Source organism: Phocoena phocoena, chromosome 2 (assembly GCF_963924675.1).
Source record: "Phocoena phocoena chromosome 2, mPhoPho1.1, whole genome shotgun sequence".
Lineage (NCBI taxonomy): Eukaryota > Metazoa > Chordata > Mammalia > Artiodactyla > Phocoenidae > Phocoena > Phocoena phocoena.
In genome coordinates this window covers 113033414-113057521 of record NC_089220.1, presented here as the reverse complement: position 1 = coordinate 113057521, position 24108 = coordinate 113033414, and the positions used below count along the sequence as shown (strand labels likewise).

At 36.1% G+C, this 24108-nt stretch overlaps 2 protein-coding genes across 2 annotated transcripts in view; one reads left to right on the top strand and one right to left on the bottom strand.

The window, feature by feature from the left end:
- The window catches only part of UACA (uveal autoantigen with coiled-coil domains and ankyrin repeats), an 85141-nt gene that overhangs the window by 16844 nt on the left and 44189 nt on the right, over positions 1–24108 (top strand). The window lies entirely within an intron of this gene.
- Positions 17586–18033, bottom strand: LOC136119101 (ubiquitin-conjugating enzyme E2 N-like). The gene is given in 2 exon segments (XM_065872522.1): positions 17586–17724; positions 17726–18033. Coding segments are annotated over 2 exon segments (447 nt in total).

Sequence of the window (24108 nt, the reverse complement as noted above, 5' to 3'; positions counted from 1 at the left end):
CTGGCATCTAGTGGGTAGATGCCAGGGATGCTGCTAAACGTCCTGCAATGCATAGGACACACCCTCCAGAACAAAGACTTACCTGGTACAAAATTTGAATAGTGCCAAGGTTGAGAAACCATGCTTTATAGGATTTATAACAAAGTATAGTTTTTATCATCCTTTATATTTTTCATTCCCGTCACCCCCACATCTTAGATGTACCAGCATTTTGAAATAGTGCTCTTGTCATGATATGTGGTAGATTGATTACAAAGTGGCCCCATTCTCTACCCTTCCCTTTATCCATAGGCTTTGCAATGTGACTTTGCCTATTTCCCTGCTTCTTGAATATAGGTTGTACGTGTGCCCTGCTTTGGACAATAGAATGTGTTGGAAATGATGTTGAGCCTAGGTCTCAAAAGGTCTTTCATGCTTCTGTTCTCTCTTGTGAACAAGCCCACGCTTGCCTGGCTAGACTGCTGGTTACCAGTTGCTCCTATTGTCCCAACAGACATCTAGCCAATCACCAGACATGGGAAAGAGGCCATTCTAGACCAGTCATGGGCCATTTGACTGCAGACACATGCATAGCCAAGATTACTCAGTCTCACCCAGCACAGCAGAACTGCCCAGCTGACATGTAGACTCATGAGCAATAATACGTGGTAGCTATTTTAAATCTCTGTGTTTGGTTTTGCAGCAATAGAAAACTGATACATTGTGATACAGTAAGATTTTTGGAGGGAATGGAGTCTGCTTTTTCCTCTTAATTACTAATAATTCTAGGCAGAAGTCTTGTTAAAAAGCCTTGAGATGGGATTGTATTTGCTGCCTTCATAATTCAAAGACAGGGAGGCCATGAAGATTGGAGTGAAGTGAGTGAAGGGGAGAAAGTGGAAGGAAATTTTATCAGTGATCTCTTGGGGGTCCGGATCATATATTAGTAAGGATTTTGGATTGTGTTTGGATCCCAATCTAAAGAGTCCAGTAGGCCAGTTTTTTGTTTGTTTGTTTGCCTTTTACAGAACATCCCACGATTTGGGTTTGCTTGACTTCTTCCTAATAATTACTTTCAGGTTAAATATTTATGGCAAGAATACTAACTACTAGAGGGTTTTAAGCAAAGGAATATTGTCATGTCAAAGGACACGATCTGACTTATGTTTTAAAAAATATTCTGACTGCTGTGTGAAGAGTAGACTGTAGCTTACAAGTAGACAAGGGGGACAAGGGTAGAAGTGGGGAGGCCAATTAGTAGATTAATTTAATAGTCCAGGATGCAGAAACTAAAACAAAAACAACCCCCCAAAACAGAACCATAATAGTTCTTCTTATTGCCATTAATTAATATAAATTAATTTTATTGTAGACCATTTAAAAACTTTCTTCTGCATTTTCCATATACTCTCACTTGAGAAATAATGCAATGTTTAAAAATTGGCCTTTTAAAATAATAAACTCATGGATCTATTTAAAAACTCATCTTTCCCCCAAAACAGTAAGGATAACTCCAGGAGAAAGGTGAACAGGGAATAACAAATTACAAAATATGTGAGGCTGTGTTATATCTATATTACTAGAAAAGTCTAAGCAAATTATTTATTTGTAGGAGTGAACCTCTGAACGTGGCTTGGTTTCTGTTTAAGTACTGTGGCTGATCTTGTTCTTTTATAAAAAATTTCTTACATTTTAAGTAAAAGGCTGTGGTTGAAGTACAAAAGATATTCTTTTAAAAATAACTAACCATCTTATATTTAAAAAAATTATATTGTATACATGTAGATTTAGCAAGTGTTTTTTGTTTTTTGTTTTTGAGGTACGCGGGCCTCTCACTGTTGTGGCCTCTCCCATTGTGGAGCACAGGCTCCAGACGCGCAGGCTCAGCGGCCATGGCTCACGGGCCCAGCCGCTCTGCGGCACGTGGGATCCTTCCGGACCGGGGCACGAACCTGTGTCCCCTGCATCGGCAGGCGGACTCTCAACCACTGCGCCACCAGGGAAGCCCTAGCAAGTGTTTTTAAATATAGAAAAATACTGTGCAAATTTAAAACTGAATAAAACTTATTAGAAAGAATGTAACATAAAGTTTAAGATTTTGACCTCAAGAGAATGCAGTTATTTTTCTCTTCAATGTATATACTTTATATAAGACTTTGGATGAAATGTTCTGCTCTTCTTAATTTGTTCACAATATGGAAGTGGTTCCCAAATAGGGTCCTGCTACACTCAAAAGGGACAGAAAATCTTCCAAGACACTCTCACACTCTGAGCCCTGATAGCCACCTATTCAAATTCGTCTGTCAGCTCAGAACAGTAATGATTTTAAAGCACCACAACTGTTCTAGAACTCAGACTTGCTCATCGTTAAACATCCTTGAAACTCAGAAAAATATGGTAATGGATATGAGCCACCCTCGTACCTCTCACAATGCCTGAGAGTATCACTAGGCAGCATTTGAGAACCAGTGAACTGAAACTCATATTACACACAGTGCCTAGCCCTGCCTTTAGCAAAGTCATGAGCTCTGTCACCATCAGCCAAGAGGTTATAAGCATGAGCATTTATTAACTCCAGTTAGAATAATCGCTGCAATACAAATAACTACAGTCCTCTGTTAAGATGATAATAAAGATATTGAATTTTAACTAAGCTCCATAATTTCTCAAAAACAAAGTATTATTTGAAAGCTGTTGAATATGCCACCATTTTATTAAAATCAATACAAAATATCTTAATTCCAATTGTATAGTGAAATACAATTGTTAGAATAGTTTGCTATAATTTGACTATAAAATAATACTTAAAGTGTACTAATTAATTTGAAAACTACTTATTCATGCCAAATTCAAATTATTCTTCATATACAGCTACTTAACTGATGTAAAATATATGAAAAATTCAAAATTGCTTTTAAGAGTTATTAAATATTTCCAAAACATGAAAACTATAATTAAACTAATTAACCAATTTAGAAATCTGCCAGTTAACTTCCAAACACCAAACTGAGGGTATGTCCCATAAAGGTATCTTCCAGTACAATATTAATATTATAATCCCCAACATTAAATTCTAAAATCAATTCAAAGTACTCAAAATAACAAAAATAGCAAAACTGAAACATTTGTTATTCATTCCTTTTTAAAACATTTCTCTGATTATAGAAAATTGTAAATCTTTAGAAATTATCACTTAGATTGTGAAAAATCTCCATATTTACATATATGTGACATGTCAAGATATCCAAGATACATTATGTGAAAAAAGCAAGTTGGAGGACAGCCTATTAGTATAATCCTAGTTTGGTTAGTGGAGATTTTTATTTTAATTGGAAAAGTATACACCAAATTCTTCATTAAACTCTTAAAAATAGTTTCCTGTGTTTAAGGGGTACAGGAATGTGGGGTTCTCAAAGATATTCCTGGACCACACTTTAAGGGATGGGTTTAGATTTAGAGTGGTGTCATTCTGCATGTTGAATAAACACATGCACCAGGTCATTTTGATGCAGATCGCTTGCCTGCTACATTCTGGCTGAGCTGCCCTGTGGAGTATTTTAGGTGATAGAGGACAAAGGAAGAATACAGCCAGTAAAGGGACCCTACCTTCAAAGAGAAACTGCTCTTCTTTGTTTATTTCAGGACTTCTTTGAAGAAAGTTTCTGAAATTAAAAAGACTTGAAAACCACCATCTGAGATAGCTGTCCATATCAAGTAGAAGTTCTAGGACAGTTTGAGGGTATTCAGTAAATTAAATGTCACTACCTTAATGTATATTTGGAGTTTTTAGTTTCTGAGAACGTTTTCTCAATTATATTCATTTTAGCCAGTTTAATCTGAGCAGGACAGATGAAAAGTGTATTAGAAATGAAAATATTTCTACCATGATGAAGTATTTCAAATAATTTATAAATAGGTGGTCAATATAAATTTATCTGCTCTGTGGACAATAAAGTTCAGAAAAAATATCTATTTAAAATGGAACCAATCAGTTTTATAGTGCTTCATATTATTTCTGTGTGATGCAATGTCAAATAATTTTAAAGTAACCTATTTGTTTTGATTATGTGCATTTTCTAATTGTACAATCGTTTATGTAATAAAGTGAGGAAAAACTATGGATATTGCTCTTTGTTAAATAATATTTTTACAATTTTTAGAAACATAAATATTAATTTTCCTTTTATAGGGTACTCCCCCCGCCCCAAATGCCAGGAAAGAGGAGGGAACCTTTTCCTTTTTATATTGCCTTCTCTATACTGTTGGCTCTTTCTAAAAACCATGGGTATGTATTCAATTCATAATCTAAAAAAGTAAAATTCAGTCCTTAAGCAAAAGCTGCCTGTTTTCCTAACCCTCTTATACCTTAACCACAGCCTTATGCTTAAAATGAAGGTAATTTGGAGTTTAAAGTGGAAGCAAAGGAAGCATGTCTGTGGCTGATAGTGAGAGTGGAAGACATGGATGGACTAGAATTGAACAACGTATATGGCCGAGCATTGGTGGGCAGCTCCTCTCAGTATCTTCTTGAGGTTCCTGGAACAGAAGTGATGCCAGGGCCACCCCTAGCTCCAGACTTTGTAGGGCTCAGCTCAACTATGGTTTTCTGTGAGATTTTTCTTGCAGCTCTTTGTATATCTTTATGATAAATCCCGTTTTTCTTAAGGCAACTCCATGGGTGTTTTATTTCTTGCAAGTAAAGAAGCTTGAATAGAGCAATATTCATTGTTGAAAATTCAGAAAATACAGAAAATATAAAGAATTCAAGTCTTCTTTAATCCCACATTCTGTAGCTGTTAACTCTTTGGTTATTTCCTTCCATTATTTTTCTGAATGTTTATTCCTTAAAATTGTGCCCTTACAACCTAGATTAATGTTTGCATGCCTTTTCAATGTACTGAGCTCTGTGATCTTATTTCTAGCTCAGAAGAAAATTAAAGCCAAGGTAAATGAGAATGATTGGGTATGTACTTTTAAAACCTGAATTTTGGAGAGATTTAGTTTTATTATGAAAAGATCAGCAAAGAGTATGCTTCTAAGCTAGTGAGAAAATCAGTGCCATTCACAGTTTTTTACACTTTCCTCTGTGTTGCTCATGTATTATATGTCTTCTAAAAGTTTGAATTAAAAGTTTTGTTAGGGAAGACCCAATTTCCTGTTGTCAGGAAATACCTTTTGTCACTTTGATAAATTCACATTAGGCTTGTTTAAGCAGAAACTCAATCTTGATTGAATTAGAAGAAGCTGAGGAACACTGAAAGTCCATTGAGGTATTAAGTGTCATCTTATTATTGTGTAATGAGAACTAAGTAGTTGACTAGTGGGCTGGGTACCTCCATCCAGTCTACCCCTATAGTGAAGCAAGTTTATCAGAAGCTTGCCTGGTAAAGGTAGCATCAGAAGAGTGGGAATGAGTCATACCATTCAAATGTTTAAAGCTGTTGTATTTTGATGACTTGGTGTCCCTGTCATCTTCCTTGGATTGTTCCTGCATGGTCAGTACCTGAATTCCTGAAAACCTTCCCTCTTAAATGCACCTCTGCTCTCATTCCAGTATGTTCATAGGTACTTCAGTTGTGCTCTCACTCTTCATTTCTATTTTTTGATTGAATGATAACATAGGAAATTTTTAGATTTTCTGTACATCACAATGCAGCTCCTGGGGATAAAGTAACAATTACTATTTTGCAGTCATAGGATTTGCTAAAATCATCAAATAAAGACAAAAATCTATCTAATACATCTATCAAATAAATTTATCAAATATTCTATCAAATAAGATTTGAGTCTAGGAGATGTGTTGCAAACCTTGTTGCTTTTTTTGGTTGGAGCTTTCCTTGTTTTCTGGCTTTGGTATAAATGAATAGAGGAAAAGCCATTTGGGGCCAAAATTTACTATATACTTGGGAATGCTTACTATTTAAGGAAGGAATTAAATCTATAAAAAGTTCTCACTCTTTAAGGCAATTGGAGGTGTGTGTTGGTTTAAAATAGTACAATATGCATACTTGTGAAAGAAGCCACGAAGCACACCTTTTAGCTGGTTATTGCTAGCTCTACTATTTTGCAACCACAGGTTCCCTTGAAAAGTAAAACTCTGTAGTACAGTGTAAAACACTCAATTTCAGACAAATTTTCAGCTGAATATTTGTTACAAAAGCAAGTCACAGACATTAATTTTTTAAAAAAATTTAAATCAAATAGTGTTAAAGGACTATCATATGTTTAGGTCTCTGTGCTCTTAAAAATTCTTCTCTTTGAAAGGCACAACATTTTCTTTGAGTATATGTGTTAAAGATATTTCTGTATATTATTGTCTATCAGATTTTATGAACAGACTTTATGAGCAGCTTGCCTGAGAAGTAATACAAAGGAAAGTATTCATAATGTTGCTTTATATTTATATGGCTACCTTTGTATGTGAAGTAGTCAGGTTTAGAAAGAATTCTTTGATTTCAGTTATCTGTTAATTTGTTTATTCAGTCACTCAACAGATACTTAAGTGCCTGCTCTATGCAGTCAAGTGGCTAGGTTGTGAGGATATGGAGTGCTACTCCCTGATCTTGAGGAACTTGTAGACAGACAAGGCGGGGAGACAGTATTACAGTGCTAACACGTTTAAATATAAAGCTACAGCACTGTGTAATAAGCTCTGTGAAGGAGAGGTATACCATAATATATATAATAGTGAAGGTCCGACTTGGTCTGGGAAGTCAGAGAAAGTGTCTCTGCAAAAGCTGAGCTGAGATCTAAAAAAATGCGTTATTGTTAAGTATCATAGAGGAAGGAAATGCTGTAATCAGGTACTCTCTGAGGGAACCTGGTACTTTTGAAGAACTTCACTATGAAAAGAGATTAGAGGGCTGGGAGAAGAGTATCCAGCTTCAAGATTACACTTCAGAGGTCAGTAGGGACCAGACTGTGAAGAATCTTAGAGGTCATGTTAAGGATTTGGTTTTGAGAGCAACAGGAAGTTATTAAAAGAGTGTAAATACAGTAAGTTTACATTTTAAAAGTTAATCTCTTTGCATTTGATTGCTGTGTAGTAATTCTTAAGGAGTTACGCTGTGTAACCACAACTCAGCTCCTTGGTGGTGGTGGTGGCAGCATAATACTTAACTGCCACTTATTTTGCACTTGTTCTGTTAACTCTAATCCTTATGACTAATGAGGTGGTTGATATTACCTTCATTTGACAGATGAGGAAACTGAAGCTCCGAAGGCATAAATAATTTGACCAAGGTCGTTAGCAAATAAGTAATCAAGCTGGGAACTCACTGGGAACTTAGTCCCGGATTTTCTCATGCCAAATCCCTGTTGGCTAGTAGGAGCGAGTGCCCTCAACAATAGACCATTGTACTCTTTCTGGCCAAACTGTATGTTCAGACAAGTTCCCAAAGATGTTTATAATAATGATAAATTAGTGCTTCTCTGAGATTGAGTGTTTAAACGAATTGAATAATAATAATAAAAAGCTTCTCTTAGTGTCCAGCAGGGGGAGCCAGAAAGACTGATATTTGAATACACTTTGGAATTCTCCAAGTTAGGAACATTCATTTGTAAGCAATTCTATTGAACGCATATTAAGAATAACCATTTAAATGAAATGTGTGTATTTTGATTTAAAAGTAAATATATATCTAGGTATTGAAAATGAGGAAGAATGTGTAACAAAATATAAAGTTGTTATTATCCCTTAATGATGGTTTTGCTAGGTTGTCTTTGCTGCTTTTGTTTTGAATATGTATTAGTCTTGTATAATTTTTCTACCATGAGTTTGTGTTATATAATTTTAAAAACCTCTTATTTTTTGTTTATATGGGTGAGGTAAGGGCTATTAAATGGTTTATAAAGTGTTTAAAATATTCCTTTAATCTAAAATGCATCACCGATCATTTTAATGCATTATTGATTTACTTGAGAAATCCTTTTCATATCAGCAAGGTAAATTTAGGCCATCACTTAATCTGAATCTTCAAAATTCTGAATTACTGTAGTCTGAATTTAAGAAAATGTATTCAGTAGAAATAAAAGGTGTATTATTTTGGAATCTTGGTTGTCACATTAATAAGAACATCTTAGAGTATAAAAGAAGAAATTCATTATGAATAATATATTTATTTAATAAGATTCAGACTTAGAACTGAGTTCATGGTATCGGCTTTCTCTCGCATCCATTTTGTAGAATTGGTAAAAAGTATAAAACCAAGGTAACCCTTCTATGGAATGATTATTAAATAATCTGTACCCTTTTTTTTTGCCAGCATGGTATAGAAAAAAATTGAAGTTTAGAATTAGATAGTCTTGAATTTGAATTTTTACTGTGTCACTTGGTAGCTATTTAACGTTGGCAAGTCAGTAAACTTCTCTAAGTTTCTCTTTATACGGAAAATGAAGATGATAATAACAGCCTTTTTTGCTTATAGTTGAGGACTACGTGAAGTGTATATGAAGTGCTTATTATTAATAATAAATGTTAATTTATAAGGTTTGCAACCTTATTTTTATTTTTGCCACAACCTCACTTCCAACAACTAAACTGAACTTATTTATCCTTTTAGTAATCTGTATTTACTCATACCCCTAGCTGCTACAGAAACATAGATCCTTCACTAACTGCACTAGTCTATAACCACAGGCATCTTGCACTATATTCAGCTACCAAAATAATAGCTACGCATCGCAAAATCCCTCCCCTTTTTACCTTTTGCTTCATTTGATTTCTGTATTAATCAACTTTGCTACAGCAACAAATAACCCCCAAATTTTGGTGGCTTATAATCACATTACATTAAACATAGACTCTGGGCTGCCTGTGCAGAGGGGCTCTACTCCACATGTTTTCATTCTAAGACCCAGACTGAAGGAGCAGCCTCTGTGTGGACCTGCCATTTACGTGGTACTGAGAACTCAGAGGGCCGGCTGAAACTTGTGGTATCTCTTGAAGCTTTTGTTCAGGTGCGGAGTGCTTCATGACTGCCAAAGCATGTCATGTGGCTAGGCTCAAAGTTAGTGAGGCACAGGGACAAATATTGTTCCCATTGGAGGTATAGGCAAGTTATAAATTAATGGGCAGGGCTGTATAGCCTCTTCCAAGGATGGGCATGGTAAAGAGTGAACAATAATATAATCTACCACAATCTGTCCTCTTGATTACAAATATTAACTTTCTTCCCTTCTGCATACTAGATTTATTTATCCCTTCCTCGAGAAAAATACCCCAAGAATTTCTTTCAGTCCTTAGAGTTTCTACATCATTTCTGTATGTAGATTTTCTTGACCCAGAGACCAGTTATCTTCCATCCTCCATCTCTCCAAGATACAATGTTGGAGCAGGGATAGGCTATCCACAGTAAACCCTCCTGTTAAGAAAGGGGAAGAATAGAGGCACATAGCAATCACACTACAATTGTCCTTGGCAATTGTAAGAATATTCTTGGGTAAATAGAGTGAGGCCTCCTTTTCTTGGCACTAGGGGATGTTCCTTGATTAGGCCCTGGTTTTGGTCCTGTGTGAGGCGCTCTAGTCCGCTGTTTTCCGTGGCCATGGGCTATGCCCTCCGTGAGGTATTTCCTTTAATATACCATGTTCATCCGTATTGGAACAGAGTATTGGAGGGTGTACCCTTCTTAGCTGGGGAATGAGGTAAGTGCTGAGCAGCCTTCCTGGCCTGCTTGTCTACAGAAATTTGGGCACCCAAAGATGGTCTAGAAGAGTAACAGACCCTTAGCTCAGTCTGTGGATTGTTTGGGAAGTTGTCTTTTGTCTTCTTATCTATTTGATTTTAGTCAGATCCACGTGCCATGCGCTAGCTGTATCCTCAGTTCTTTGAGATATGCATTTTTCTCTAGACATCAATACAATTATCTTGAACTGATCAGGCTTCTGTGGGACCACATCCTTAGTCTCTTCCTGTGGGGAGTTCCCCTCCAAGCCATTTTGTTCCACTGAAAGGGTTTACTGGGTGAAAGGAAAACATTTGTTTCCTTTACTCACAACTCACTGAATACTTTTGCACTCCCAAATATGTGTGGGTTTTTCCACACCAAGCAATTCTCCAATTCTCTGTGGGCACCGACTGGGTGTCCTATAAGGTAACTCAATTCTGCCACTACCCAGAATTAACTCAGACCTTACAGGTTAAGGGCTCAGTCCTGCAAGACTGCCCCTCTCCCACTTTAGATGCCAATCACAAGTCCAATCATTTCACCAAGTTGTCTAATATTTTATACCTAACAGTTTTATTTACCACTACACTATGTGGTTTGCCATTACAGTTTCCTTGCTGTCTGCCACCTGGCCTCAACTCCTGGACTCCTGTTTGACCAAACAACTGGCCTCAACGCCTACATCACATACTTATATTATTTTTGGTGGTGGTGGTGATGAAAGTAGCACCCTACTTCTGGTACCAGTTTCTACAGTGTTCAGCTTTGTTGTAGTAATTACCTCCGCATTTCAGTGGTTTCTCAAAATAACAAGCTTATATTTCCTACTGACTTTATGTTGTAGACTGTGAGTCAGCTCTGTAGAAATAGCCTGTGACTCCCCTCCAGAACCAAGGCTGAAGGAACAACCCGCATATGAAATCTCTTGGCAAAGTACTGAAGCAAGAAGGCTGGCCCAAATTTGTGTTGCTGCTTCAAGTTTTTGCTTAGGTGTGATGTACATCACATCTGTTCACATTCTATGTGGCCAAAACATATGACATGGGCAGTCCCCAAATCAATAACCCAGGGACGTCTTATTCTTTCCCTGTGAGATATGCACAAGTCACACATCTACATGTGGCTGTATGTATATAATCATCTTGCAAGGAAGTAGGGGATTGAATAATCCCAAATAATAATACTGTCTACCACAACTTTCTCACATAGTTTTGGATAATGCACAAATATCAGAGTATATCCTTTTTAAAATTTAAGGTCATATTACCTTAATATATTGTATCAATCAGGGTTCTCCAGAGAAATAGAACTAATAGGAGATATCTATATATTTGTATCTCATAGATATCTATAAGAGAGAGATTTATTTCCTTTAAGGAATTGGCTTACATGGGTATGGGGCTGAAAAACCTGAAATGTGTAAGGCAGGCCGGCAGGCTAGGAACTCAGGCAGGATTTCTGTGTTACAGTCATGAGGCAGGATTGCTTCTTCTCTGGGAATTTTTAGATTTTGCTCTTTAGGTCTTCAAGTAATTGGATGAGGCCTACCCCAAATTATCAAGGGTTATCTCCTTTACTTTAGGTCTGCTGATTTCAGATGTGAATCACATCTACAAAATACCTTCATAGCAACACCTAGACTCCTGTTTGACCAAACAACTGGTCATCATAGCAGAGCCAAGTTGTTATATAAAATTTACCCTCATATGTACACAATGCTATTTTGCAGAGAGTAGAGTATGAATACAGAGAGTACTTTCTAATAGGTCTTGTGGTAAGGCAGCAAACAAATTAGCTTGATCACAACTAATAAACTAGATGTATTTTGGCTGAAGATATTTGAGCATCTAAAACAGGGGTTGGCAAACTGTGGCCCACTGCCTGTTTTTTTTTTTTATATATATAAATAAAGCTTTATTGTAACACAGCAATGCTTTTTTTTTTTTTTTTTTTTTTGTATATTATCTGTGGCTGTTTTCATTCTACAGTGGCAGAGTTGAATAGTTACAACAGAGACTGCATGGCTTGCAAGTCCTAAAATACTTACCATGTAGCCCTTTACAGAAAATGTTTGTCAACCCTTAAAGAATACATAGAAATGGTGCTTGCAGTCCTTGCTGTGTTATGGTCCACTCCTAGTTCAGTATTTCCATTCAAGTAGGAATGTATACTTATTAAACATTACAGTAGCAATGTTTTATTGTTGAAAGCCACATATTTTATTAGATTCATAAAATTTAATAATTTCTTAATTGTTTCATTGCACAGACATTCAGAATTTTTAGATCACATGCTGAGTTCAGTTTTTATGGATAAAATATATACGAATGCTGTTAGTTTTTAAATGAATACTTGTGTATCTTTGGGAATGAAGAGAAAGTATTTTTTCTATAAAATTTGATCAACTTCATTTATTACAATTGCAGAATTCATTGTATGTATCTATTTTCCTTCTTTTAAGATGGTTAAAAAGGTATTTCTGTGTCCAGCTCATCACCTTTTTTTAGATCATGGGTTAAAAAAATGTAAACTATTATTTTTTATTTTGATTGCTCTTGTACCTGTAAAATTGAGTTAGAGTACAAGATGTATTTGTTTCCCAACCAAATAGTGAATTGCAGCTTTTGTTAGTAGAGACAGTCTAGGCCCTGGATTCAGACAGTCCTAGGTTTAAATGTTTTAAAACAACAGCTATTTTACTTGCTGCTGACTTCATAGGTCAGCAATTTGCGCTGGGCTCTGCTGCATGGTTGTTCCACTGTTCTTGTCTGGGGTCACTCATGTGGTTGCCAAGTCATCTGGTAGCGCCTATAGTGCTGGGTGGTCTAAGTTGGCCACGCTGATGTGTCTGGCACTTTATGGTAGATTGCATGACTGAGTGGCTGGGCTCTTTCTCCCGTAAGCTCTCTCATGCTCTGGGTCACTAACTTGTTTACGCTGTGTCAGCAGCATCCCAAGAGGGGAAGCTATAAGGTCTCTTGAGACTTAGATTCAAAGTTCTACAGGGTCACTTCTGCCACATTCTAATTGTCAAAATAAGTTACAAGTCCAGCCCAGATTTTCGGGATGAGGAAATAAATGCCATCTTTTGATGGGAATCATGGCAAAGTCATGTAGCAAAGGGTGGGCTTACAGGAGTGAAAGGGATTAATAGTAGCTGCACAGTCCAACACTGTAAATTCCTTAGTTTCTTTATGCCCCATTTGGAAAGTAGAAATAACAATATGACTTAGAGAGTTCTTCTTATAGTGTGACAAGTATTTCTTAAAGAAGTTTGAAACTGAATCTTTATTTTAAATGCTGTTTTTTCTTGTTGTATACCTAAATATCATGAGAGTATTCATTCTTCCTCATTATTAATTTGGTCATGTATTTTTAATATGGGAGAAATATATTAAGACTCACTGGAAGGAAATCCTGCTTAAAAAGCTGTGTGGGAAGAGTTATGCATATGTGTAGAACTATTATTCATTTCATAATTTAAAAAAAGCAGTTAACTTCTAATGTGTTTACAAAAACATATATTTTCTTATAACCCTCTGTTTGTACGTATCTTCATATTTCCCACTTTTAATTTTAAAAATACTGGCTAGTATGGTAAGATTTATTATTAGTTCAATTCTTGAAGGGTCTTTTGAGTTCTAGCAAACATATTTTTGTTTAGCTAATGTTTCTTTGCAAAGCCAAGAAAAAATAGAAAGCCAAAGAAACAAAAATATCTCTTATTTTTCACTGTGGTCAAACCCCATCAGAGGCTCTTTTTTAAGTGTATCTGTTTTGCTTTTTACTTTATCAAGAATAAACATAGAATGCTTCCTCCTGTTTTGAGATATATATATATATATATATATATATATATATATATATATATCAAACATTAGCCAAAATGTTTGTTAAAACTCGTCAGAGGTATTACTCTGTTCATTGGTGTATGTAAGGTGGGGTAGGAGGCATAATAGACCCTTCTCTGTTTTTACGTTTTTATTGAAAAAGTTTCACTCATGACATTTAGGCATTTGAAGAATTCTAATTTGAATTCATTTTTTTTCTAAAATTTTCTAAGGAAAAAGTTTATATTTATTTCTCCCAGATAACCAATTGCTTAACATTTTAAAGGGAATCTTAAACAAACTCTTATTTATCCAGCCTGAGAGCTCTGTTCTTGTATGATATACATTTATAATTTTTTGTGTTTAAGATCTATATATGTATTTACTTTAGAATTTAATGCTGCTTCTGGTGAGGAAGGGTGAAATAAGTAATATTATGAAACAAATGATGCTTATTAAAATTGGAGAGGCAATTTCCTGTCTATTTTAAATAACCTCTTTTGGGTCCCTAGACAGTTCTAATAAAGGAGCAAATACCTGCAATAGTTAGGGGTAGACAGTCTGGTATTTATACAACAGACTAGAATAGAATCAAACCGGGTGGTTAGGAAATCTTATCAAAGCAGTGCTGAGTCTTTTTGACTCCAGTTGTTTAAAGTTTTTTTAGATTTCATAGCACCTTCAGTCCTTAAGATGTTAGATTTATTAAGTAATAATAATAGTTATTATTATTGTTGTCTTTTTTGTGCTTAACATTTTTTTGTAGAGAAATCCAGTAAAGCAGGATTAAGCCTGTTAACATCTTAATCAGAAAAATGATTGATGGGGTATAATTTTCCCTTTCCTCTATTTGTCCCATTGAGTCCTGACTATATAGTACTTTCAGATCACACAGTGGAAGGCTTGAGAGGATAAGATGGGGCCTAATTAAATAAGGATAAGGAAAAATCAGAAAGGGAAGAGAGTCTGGGGTCTGGCAAGAAGACAGTGGATGCGTAGCTTTTGTCTCCCTGGTTTATTTTAACATTCTTTTTTTTTTCCTTTTTCTATTATGTAAGCTCTAATTTGCTGTTATATAAGAAAGAAGAGTAAATAATCTTTGGATTAAATGGAATGGGGGAGATATTTCTGTCACCAATCCAGTGAACTGTAGAACAGCTTTTAATTGTGTAGCCTAATCTTCAAGGAATGTTTATGCTTCATGAGCTTTGCTTTCTGCTGTTTGCTCCATTTTCAGTTGTGGCAGAGCTCGTCTTGGGTTTAGTAACAGGAATGGTGATAATTGTAGGATACCGTGGAAGTCTGTTGTCATTTGTTTCAATTAGATATTTAGGGGTTTGCCTAAATGTATGTGTTGTTTAGCTTTTATTTAGGATTTTTTTCCCCTGGGAGAAGACTTTATTTAGTTGCCTCTATGTTCTTTTTCTTGAAGAGCCTTATCTTGAGGATGTGATTGTGAAATTCTGTTTTTTGGGGTGCTATTTCTCTTTTATGGTGGTTTTTTTTAGTGTAGTTCATTGCAAAGTTTGTTTAGGTTTCCAGGTCTGAGGTGGGTGAGGTACATTATGATATTTATTATGTTAAGATAATTGATTAATCTTATAAACATTTCAAGGCAAGTTAAGACTTAGCTGTATATTGTTCAATATAAGTGCTTGGAAGTGAAAAAAAGTAGCACTTTAGGATGAATTATTTTTTTAGACTTGATTCTAAAGTGGCCAAAAGAACCTTATGAAGAAGAGTTGCTTTAGTTCCTGAATAAGTCCCTTTTGAAAAATTTTGATGACAAAACTGGGGAAACTCACATTTTAGATCTGGTAGTGCCTCCCCCCCACCCCGCCCCTTCATCCCATGATCCCTCTTACTCATTATTAGTCAGCTAAACTGGCCTTCTTTCAACCATGCCAAACTCACTTCATTGCTTGTTCTCTTCTGAAATGTAAATTCTCTCAGGCTGGCTCTTCCTTTTCACTCAGATACCATCTTCAATATCACCTTCTCAGGAGTTTCTGGGTTACCCAACCCAATAATCTATCCCCAGCATTCCATCGCATCTCCTTCCCAATTCTCACCTGATAGTTTTTTTTTTTTTCCTTAGTTGTTTAACCCTATTTTGTTCCTTTAGAACATCAAATTCCATTAGAAGAGAGACTTTGATATGTTTATGGCCTTGATGGTGATGGTGGTTTCACTGGAGTAGACTTATTCTCCAATTCATGGAGTTGTATACATTAAATGTGTACTGCTTTTTACATGTCAGTGATACTTTAATAAAGTAGTTTAAAAAAGGAGAGAGACTTTGGCTGTCTTGCTCACTTCTATATCCCTAGTGCCATGCATGACATGTAGTAGGTGCTTCATTAAAGTTTGCATATGCAAATGTGGGAATTTTTGTCCCTTTTTTTTTTTTTTTTGCTGTAAAGGACATCTAAGTTTATGATGTTTAAATTTTTTAAAGATACTTGCATTTTTACATCAAAGATTTATTTTCAGATGATTTGAGAAATGGAAATAGCTTAATTAGTGGAAAGGACTGGACAAAAAGTCCTAACAATAGGATTCTCTAATCATTCTGCAACTAACTGCAATTGCCTTATACGAAATCCCGTAATCTCCTAGTGACTCAATTTCTGCACGTATAATATGAGAAACACTCTTAGCATTTCATATGATGGGGCTGAGGGAGGTAGTAGGGGTAACACCATTCAGGGATTTGTAGACATCATAAAGGAATTTGTCTGTCTCCTACAAAAACAGAAAACTACTGAAGGATTTTAAGCGAGGTGGGAGAGGGTATTTGGAAGGGAGTGGTGTAGTGGTGGTGGTATGATTAGGTTTTCATTTTGAAAATCACTCTGGCTACAGTGTGGAGAATCCAAGGGAAGGGGCTGGAATGAATATAGACAGACTGTTTAGGAGATTAATGCAGTCATCCTGCGAAGGAATGGTGCTAACTTGAAGTAGGGTAATGTCGATGGACCTGGAGATGAGCTGGTGGATTTGAGTAATAATGGGGAGGTAAAGTCACTGGGATTTGGTGAGTCAGGTGTCAAGACTCATTTCTAGGTTTCTGTCTTGTACAACTAGATGGATCATGGTATCATTTACTGTGTTAGTGAAACTTGGAATAGGATCAGATTTCAGGAGGAAGAACATGTTTATAGTTTGGGACATGGAGGCACTTTTAAGACACTGAAGAAGAATTGTCAAGAAGATATTTGAATACATGGGCCTGGAGATAGAGAAGCCTGGGTTGCAAATGTGTATGGGAGTCATATGTGAATAGATTTTTAAATTGATATATCATGAATATGAAGTGCTTCATAAACCATAAAGGGCTACAGTTGTGTTTAGTTTCCTAATTTGTGGTGCTATTTCAAACCTGGTGATTTCTCTACTCATCTTTTATTTTTATATTATTTTTGATTTTTAGAATAACAAAAAATATTTTACTAAAACATAAGATTTACAGAAGTTTCCAGACAAGCCATACAAAATGGTTACAAGCTTTTTCTTGAAGGGAGGATTCTACACTTGACAGCAAAGTCACAGTGTTATCAGTGAGGGCTGTGATGTTTGTTTAATGTTCCCATTTTGGTTCAAACAATCAAGCTTGTCCATCTACAGCATCTAAATAAAGTTAGACTTGGCTAGAGAGCATATTCTAAAGAACCAGCTAGCTGCTTTTAACCACTGCAATTAGATCATGAAAAAGAGGGGGAAAGGAGCCCATAAAATTAGAATAAAACTAACTTCCCCCTCACCAAAAAAAAATAAAAACACCTATCCCCCTGCAGCTAACCCTGACAAGTACCTTCATTCACAGTGCTTTCTACTTAAACCATGATGGGGGAAACGCGTAAAAGCAGAAAGGGGACATTGCTTTTAAATGTTTCGCAACAATCCAGATGATACTTCTAGCCTCTGCTCATGCTTTACAACAGTGAATCAGGACAAGACATATTTGCTGATGGGCATTTAATCATCAAAGGACTGAAGATGTCTGGGCTTTTATTCTGTAATGTTTCTAAAACTGTGTCCATTAAATGCAAACAAAAAAGTCTTGGCAGAACTGGAGAAGTGATGCACACTTGACGATCGGATTGATTTAAATATTATTCATGGCATATAGCCTAGTCCATGCTCTAGCTGTTTCTATGGCTTGGGCTTCATTGGTCTTCCACTGCTTCGCTACATCATTTGCTAATGGATCATCTGGATTGGGAGCACTTCACAAAGCCTGGATCTGTGCGGATCTACAGTGCTGGGGACCACTGATCTTTCAAAATATCTAAACATATTCTTCCCAAATTGTCTACATTAGGATGATAAATTTTGGTCATGAAACCTACTTTAGAGGCTGCCATTGGATATTCTTCTGGAAGGAATAGTTCAAGTTTAAAAATCCCTTCCTCAAAAGGGGAATCCTGAGACTCAGCAATGACCACATGAAAATAACGGGTGTTGCTCTCATCTGGTTCTGCTTTAATGCCGGGAACTGGTTCTGACAGCAAACGCTGGGTTTCCTTGATAATCCTGAGGGGTAGCCCAGCCATCTTGTCAGATCCAGAGTTCAGCCTCTGGTCTCGTCTCCCTACTCATCTTTTAGTAGATAGTTTAGTCATTTTTTTTCTACACATTTTTTTCTGATTTCCCTCTTTTGAACTACTTCTGTAGCTTACATGTAATTAATGTGGTATTATAGCAGTGTATTATGATTATGTGCATGTTTACATATATATCTGTGTCTTTTTCATATTGTGAGATCAGTTAAAGAAAGTAACTGGGTTTTATTCCTGTGAATTGCCTGAGGCCACGTCTCATGTATGTTTTGTTCCCTATGGTATATCCAGCACCTAACGTGTGGTGTAGCACATATCAAATGATCATGTATATTTGAATGTTGAGTCAAGTATTCATATCCCTTTACACATAGATGCTCAGTAAATTTTTACTGAACAAATATCCCATCTTTTGGCAGTTATTCAGTACTTATTTTATAAACATTATATAAAAGACAAACCTCTTTTGCTGCTTCTCCTTATCTATATTAGGGGTTTTTGATCTTGGGGCTTATGGACTCCATATTTGTAGAGAGGAGATCAATGAAATAATCTGAAAATAAATGTAAAATTTTCTGATTCTGTGCTTATGTATAATTTTTAAAATAAGGTCCATTGCTTTCATCAGATCTTAATGGGGTCTATGACACCAAAATGATGAAGATCTATGAATTAGATACTCTTGTTTAGCATGACTTTTCTTGGTTTTAAGCAGTTTTCTATGAAAGTTTTGTATATTTCCTGTATATTTCTCTTTTGGGTAATGTATCCAAAATTGCCTTGAGTCTAAAACTGGTCTCCATATTAGCTGTGGTCTGTTGAGTCCATCCCTTAAATATGTAAGTACTTTATATGAATTGGCGTATATTTTAAAGTCTACTTGTTTATTTGCATCTATAAAGTTCTTCTCAGGAGACCTTCTATCCTAAATATTGCATAAATGAAACAACTGTTGGACTTATTTATGTTTAAAAAATTTTGATTAAACCTTTTAACAGAGAAGAAATTTGAGCTTAATATACAAAATTTTTAGTAATTTTTTTCTGCATGGTGGAATTATAGGTCATTTATGTTTTTTTTTTTTTTTTTTTTTGTGGTACGCGGGCCTCTCACTGTTGTGGCCTCTCCCGTTGCGGAGCACAGGCTCCGGACGCGCAGGCCCAGCAGCCATGGCTCACGGGCCCAGCCGCTCCGCGGCATGTGGGATCCTCCCGGACCGGGGCACGAACCCGTGTACCCCGCATCGGCAGGCGGACTCCCAACCACTGCGCCACCAGGGAAGCCCCCATTTATGTTTTTATATGTAAAATTAAATATAGATTTTCTACATTGAAGATGAATCACTTTAAAAGTTTTTAAAATATCATTTAATTTCTGAAAAAGTTACAAATTTGCAGTTGATGCTAACATGAGGGAATCACTGTCAGAACTTTTAAGTGATTTCCTTTATGGTGATCTAGAGTTTAAAGCTATCATCCATTTAGCTCCACCTAGTGAAATAACTGCTTTGTGTTATATTTATTCTCTAGAAATAAATAAATAAAATGTTATATTTATTTTCTAGAAATAGCTGTATTTTGACTTTTACCATAAATGTGTTGGCTTGCTGCATTCTGAGTTTGATGAATATCTTCTTTTCAAACCAGTGCAGTACTGAAGTATAGAAATATATTTATTATAATATGTGGTAAACATTAGTGCTTTTTAAAAAAACTTACTGCTTCTTTTTAGAATGGTTTCATTCGATGGCACAGGGCTCATCTTGTAAGTATATGGCTGTGAATGACAATAGCTTCATTTTAATCCAGAGAAGACTGAGTGGGAAGGATATATACTGCATTTCCTGCCATATTAATGAATCAGTGAAGGGTCTTGGTAATAAGCATGTAATATAGTTTAAAAGTTTATACATCAGATTTATTGGACCATGTATCAAAAGTGCATGAAATATACAGAAGTTGAGAGAATAGTTTAGTGTAATGAACCCCAATGAGCCTGTAACTCAGCTTTAACAATTATTAACTGATGGCCAATCTTGTTTCATGTATATCCTCACCCTCTTAATTTTGTTTTTAAAAAGTTTATTAATTGATATGAATCATGCTAATGATATTGTGAGAGATTGCGTTTCTTTTGTTTTATTATTTTTACTTTTAATTGTGGTAAAGAAACACAGTTTACCATCTTAACCATTTTTAAGTGAATCTTTCAGTAGTGTTAAGTATATGCACATTGTTGTGTAAATTATCACCAGAAGGTTTTCATCTTGCAAATCTGAAATGCTATATCCATTAAACAACAACTCCCCATTTTCCTCTTTCCCCAGACCATGGTAACCACCATTCTACATTTTGCTTCTATGAATTTGACTACTTTGGATACCTCATATAAGTGGAATCATACAGTGTTTATCTTTGGGGGGCTGGGATTTATTTCACTTAGCATAATGTCCTAAAGATTCATCTATGGTGTAGCATGTGACAGAATTTCCTTCCTTTTTATGCCTGATTCATATTCCATTGCATGTATATACTGCATTTTGTTTATCCATTCATCTATCAATGGATATTTGGGTTGCTTCCACCTCTTGGCTATTGTGAATTATGCTGCAGTGAACATGGGTGTGCAAATACCTCTTTGAGGCCCTACTTTCAATTCATTCAGATATATACCCAGAAAAGGGATTGCTGGATCATATGGTAGTTCTATTTTTAATTTTTTGAGGAGCCTCCATCTTGTTTTCCATAGCGGTTGCACCATTTTTCATTCCCACGAACAGTGCCCAAGGGTTCCAGTTTCTCCACATCCTTGTCAACACTTACTATTTCTATTTTTTTGATAGTAGCCATCCTAATGGGTGTGAAGTGATATCTCGTTATGATTTTGATTTGCATTTCTCTAATTTAATGATGCTGAGCATCTTTTTATATGCTTGTTGGTCATTTGTATATCATCTTTGGAGAAATGTCCGTTCAAGTCCTTTGCCCATTTTTAATTGGGTTATTTGTTTCTTTATAATTGAGTTACAGTTCTTTACATATTCTGCATATTAAACCTTCATCAGATATATGATTTGGAAATGTTTTCTCCCATTCTTTAGGTTGCCTTTTCACTCTGTTGTTTGTGTCCTTTGATGTACAGAAGTTTTTAAGTTTGATGTAGTCCCATTTGTCTATTTTTGCTTTTGTTGCCTGTGCTTTTGGTGTCATATCTAAGGAATCATTAAATCCAAAGTCATGAAGCTTTTCCCCTATATTTTCTTCTAGGAGTTTTATATTTAGATGTTAAATTTAGGTCTTTAAATTTAGCCTTTAATCATTTTGAATTAATTTTTCTATATGGTGTAAGATAAGGGCCCAACTTCATTCTTTTGCATGTGGATATCCAGTTTCCTCAACACCGTTTGTTGAAGAGACTGTCCTTTCCCCACTGAGTGGTCTTTGCACCCTTGTCAAAGATCATTTGACCACATATGTGAGGGTTTATTTCTAGGTTCTTTATTCTATTTCATTGATCTAAGTATCTGTCTCTATGCCAGTACCATACTGTTTTTTTGTTTTGTTTTGTTTTTTGTTTTTTTTTTGTGGTACACGGGCCTTTCACTGTTGTGGCCTCTCCCGTTGCAGAGCACAGGCTCCGGATGCGCAGGCTCAGCAGCCATGGCTCACGGGCCTAGCTGCTCCGCGGCACGTGGGATCTTCCCAGACCAGGGCACGAACCCGTGTCCCCTGCATTGGCAGGTAGACTCTCAACCACTGCGCCACCAGGGAAGCCCCCCCCATACTGTTTTGATTACTGTAGCTTTGTAATATATTTTGAAATCAGGAAGTGTGAGACCTCCAACTTTGCTTTTCTTTTTCAAGATTATTTGGCTATTTGGTTTCCCCTGAAAGGTAGTATGAATTTTAGGCTGGATATTTCTATTTCTGAAAAAAATGCCTTTGGAATTTTGATAGAGATTGTGTTGAATCTGTGGAGTGCTTCAAGTAGTATTGACATTTAACAATAGTAAGTCTTCCAAGCTGAACACGAACTGTCTTTCTATTATTTGTGTCTTCTCTAATTTCTTTCAGTAATGTTTTGTAGTTTTTGGTATACAGGTCTTTCACTTTCTTGGTTAGGTTTATTTCTAGTTATTGTATTATTTTTTTCAAGTTAGTGTTTTTGTTTTGTTTTTAACATCTTTATTGGAGTATAATTGCTTTACAATGTTGTGTTAGTTTCTGCTGTATAACAAAGTGAATCAGCTATAAGTATACATATATCCCCATTATTGTATTATTTTTGATGCTATTGTAAGTGGAATTGTTTTCTTAATTTTATTTCTGGATTGCTCATTGTTAGTGTATATAGAAGCACAATTAATTATCGCGTGTTGATTTTGTATCCTGTAACTGTGCTGAATTAATTTATTAGTTCTAACAGTTTCTTTTTCTTGTGGAATTTTTAGGGTTTTCTATGTATAACATCATGGCATCTGCAAACAGAGATAATTTTACCTCTTCCTTTCCAATTTGGATACCTTTTATTTCCTTTTCTTGTCTAATTGTTCTGGGTAGGACTTCTAATACTATGTTGAATAAAAATGGTGAGAGTGAGAATCCTTATCTTGTTCCTGGTCTTAGAGGATAAGTGTTTCACCATTGATGTGATGTTAGCTATGTGCTTTTTATATATTACCATTATTATTATTATTTTAAGAAAGATATTGGGGGTAGGAGTTTATTAATTAATTTATTTATTTTTGCTGTGTTGGGTCTTCGTTTCTGTGCAACGGCTTTCTCTAGTTGTGGCAAGCGGGGACCACTCCTCATCACGGTGCACGGGCCTCTCACTATCGCGGCCTCTCTTGTTGCAGAGCACAGGCTCCAGACGCGCAGGCTCAGTAGTTGTGGCTCACGGGCCTAGTTGCTTCGTGGCATGTGGGATCCTCCCAGACCAGGGCTCGAACCTGTGTCTCCTGCATTAGCAGGCAGATTCTCAACCACTGTGCTGCCAAGGAAGCCCCCATATATTACCATATTATGTTGAGGTAATTTCCTTCTATTTCCAGTTTTTTGAGTGTTTTTATCGTGAAAGATTTTAAACCTTATTTAATGATATTTCTACGTTAGTTGAGATGATCATGGACTTTTGTCCTTAAGTCAGTTAATGTGGTGTATTACATTGATCAATTTTCATGTGATGAACTGTCCTTGCATTCCAAGAATAAATCCCACTTAGTCATGGTGTATAATCCTTTTAATATGCTGTTGAATTCAATCTGTCCCCCTGATTATTCTGATTTCTTTTGAAGTAAATACCAGAAACAGGCATTAAGCTGATAAACAGGTAAACATATGATATAAGGGCAGATACTGTTAACTGTTATGAAGATAAGTGAAACAGGGCAGAAAGATAAAGAGTGGCAAGGGTAGAATGGGGCTGGTACTGTTTAGATACAGAGGTTTGAGAAGCCCTCTAACGCAGTGATATTTAAGAAGAACCAGAATGAAGGTGAGGGAAGAACCTTACAGACACAGGGGACAGCAGAGGTGGGAATTTGCTTAGAGCTCTTGGGAAATACCTGGGAAGGCAGGAGCGAGAGTAGGGACAAGAGAGTAAGTCACAGAGGCTGGGGAGGTTCTGGATATCCGCAGAATAGGAGGGCACATAAATCCCATCTCCTGAGCCTTAGCACAGACAGCTCCATATATGGCTTTTATTACACATTACAGATCTCCCCCTGTCTTTTTATTTCCTTTGCCTTTGCTGTCCTATATATAGAAAGAATGTGCTTGCTTTGTTAACCAAAGGACAGGGCCTGAGTTCTATCCCACCCAGGTTTCCTCTGAAGACGGGTGAAATGGAGTGGGTGGAGTCACTGGGTCCAGCCAGAATCCATTGTGATGTCTAATGCGATTTGGGGGAAAAAAAAATCATTGTTTCAAAAATAAAACATGATGGTATATGATCTTATATATTTTATAATTAGAATATGTACCTAATATTTTAAATTTAAATAGTAGGAAATGGATTTCTTGATGAAATTCGTAACAGAACTTTTAACTGGCAGCATGATCTATAGTA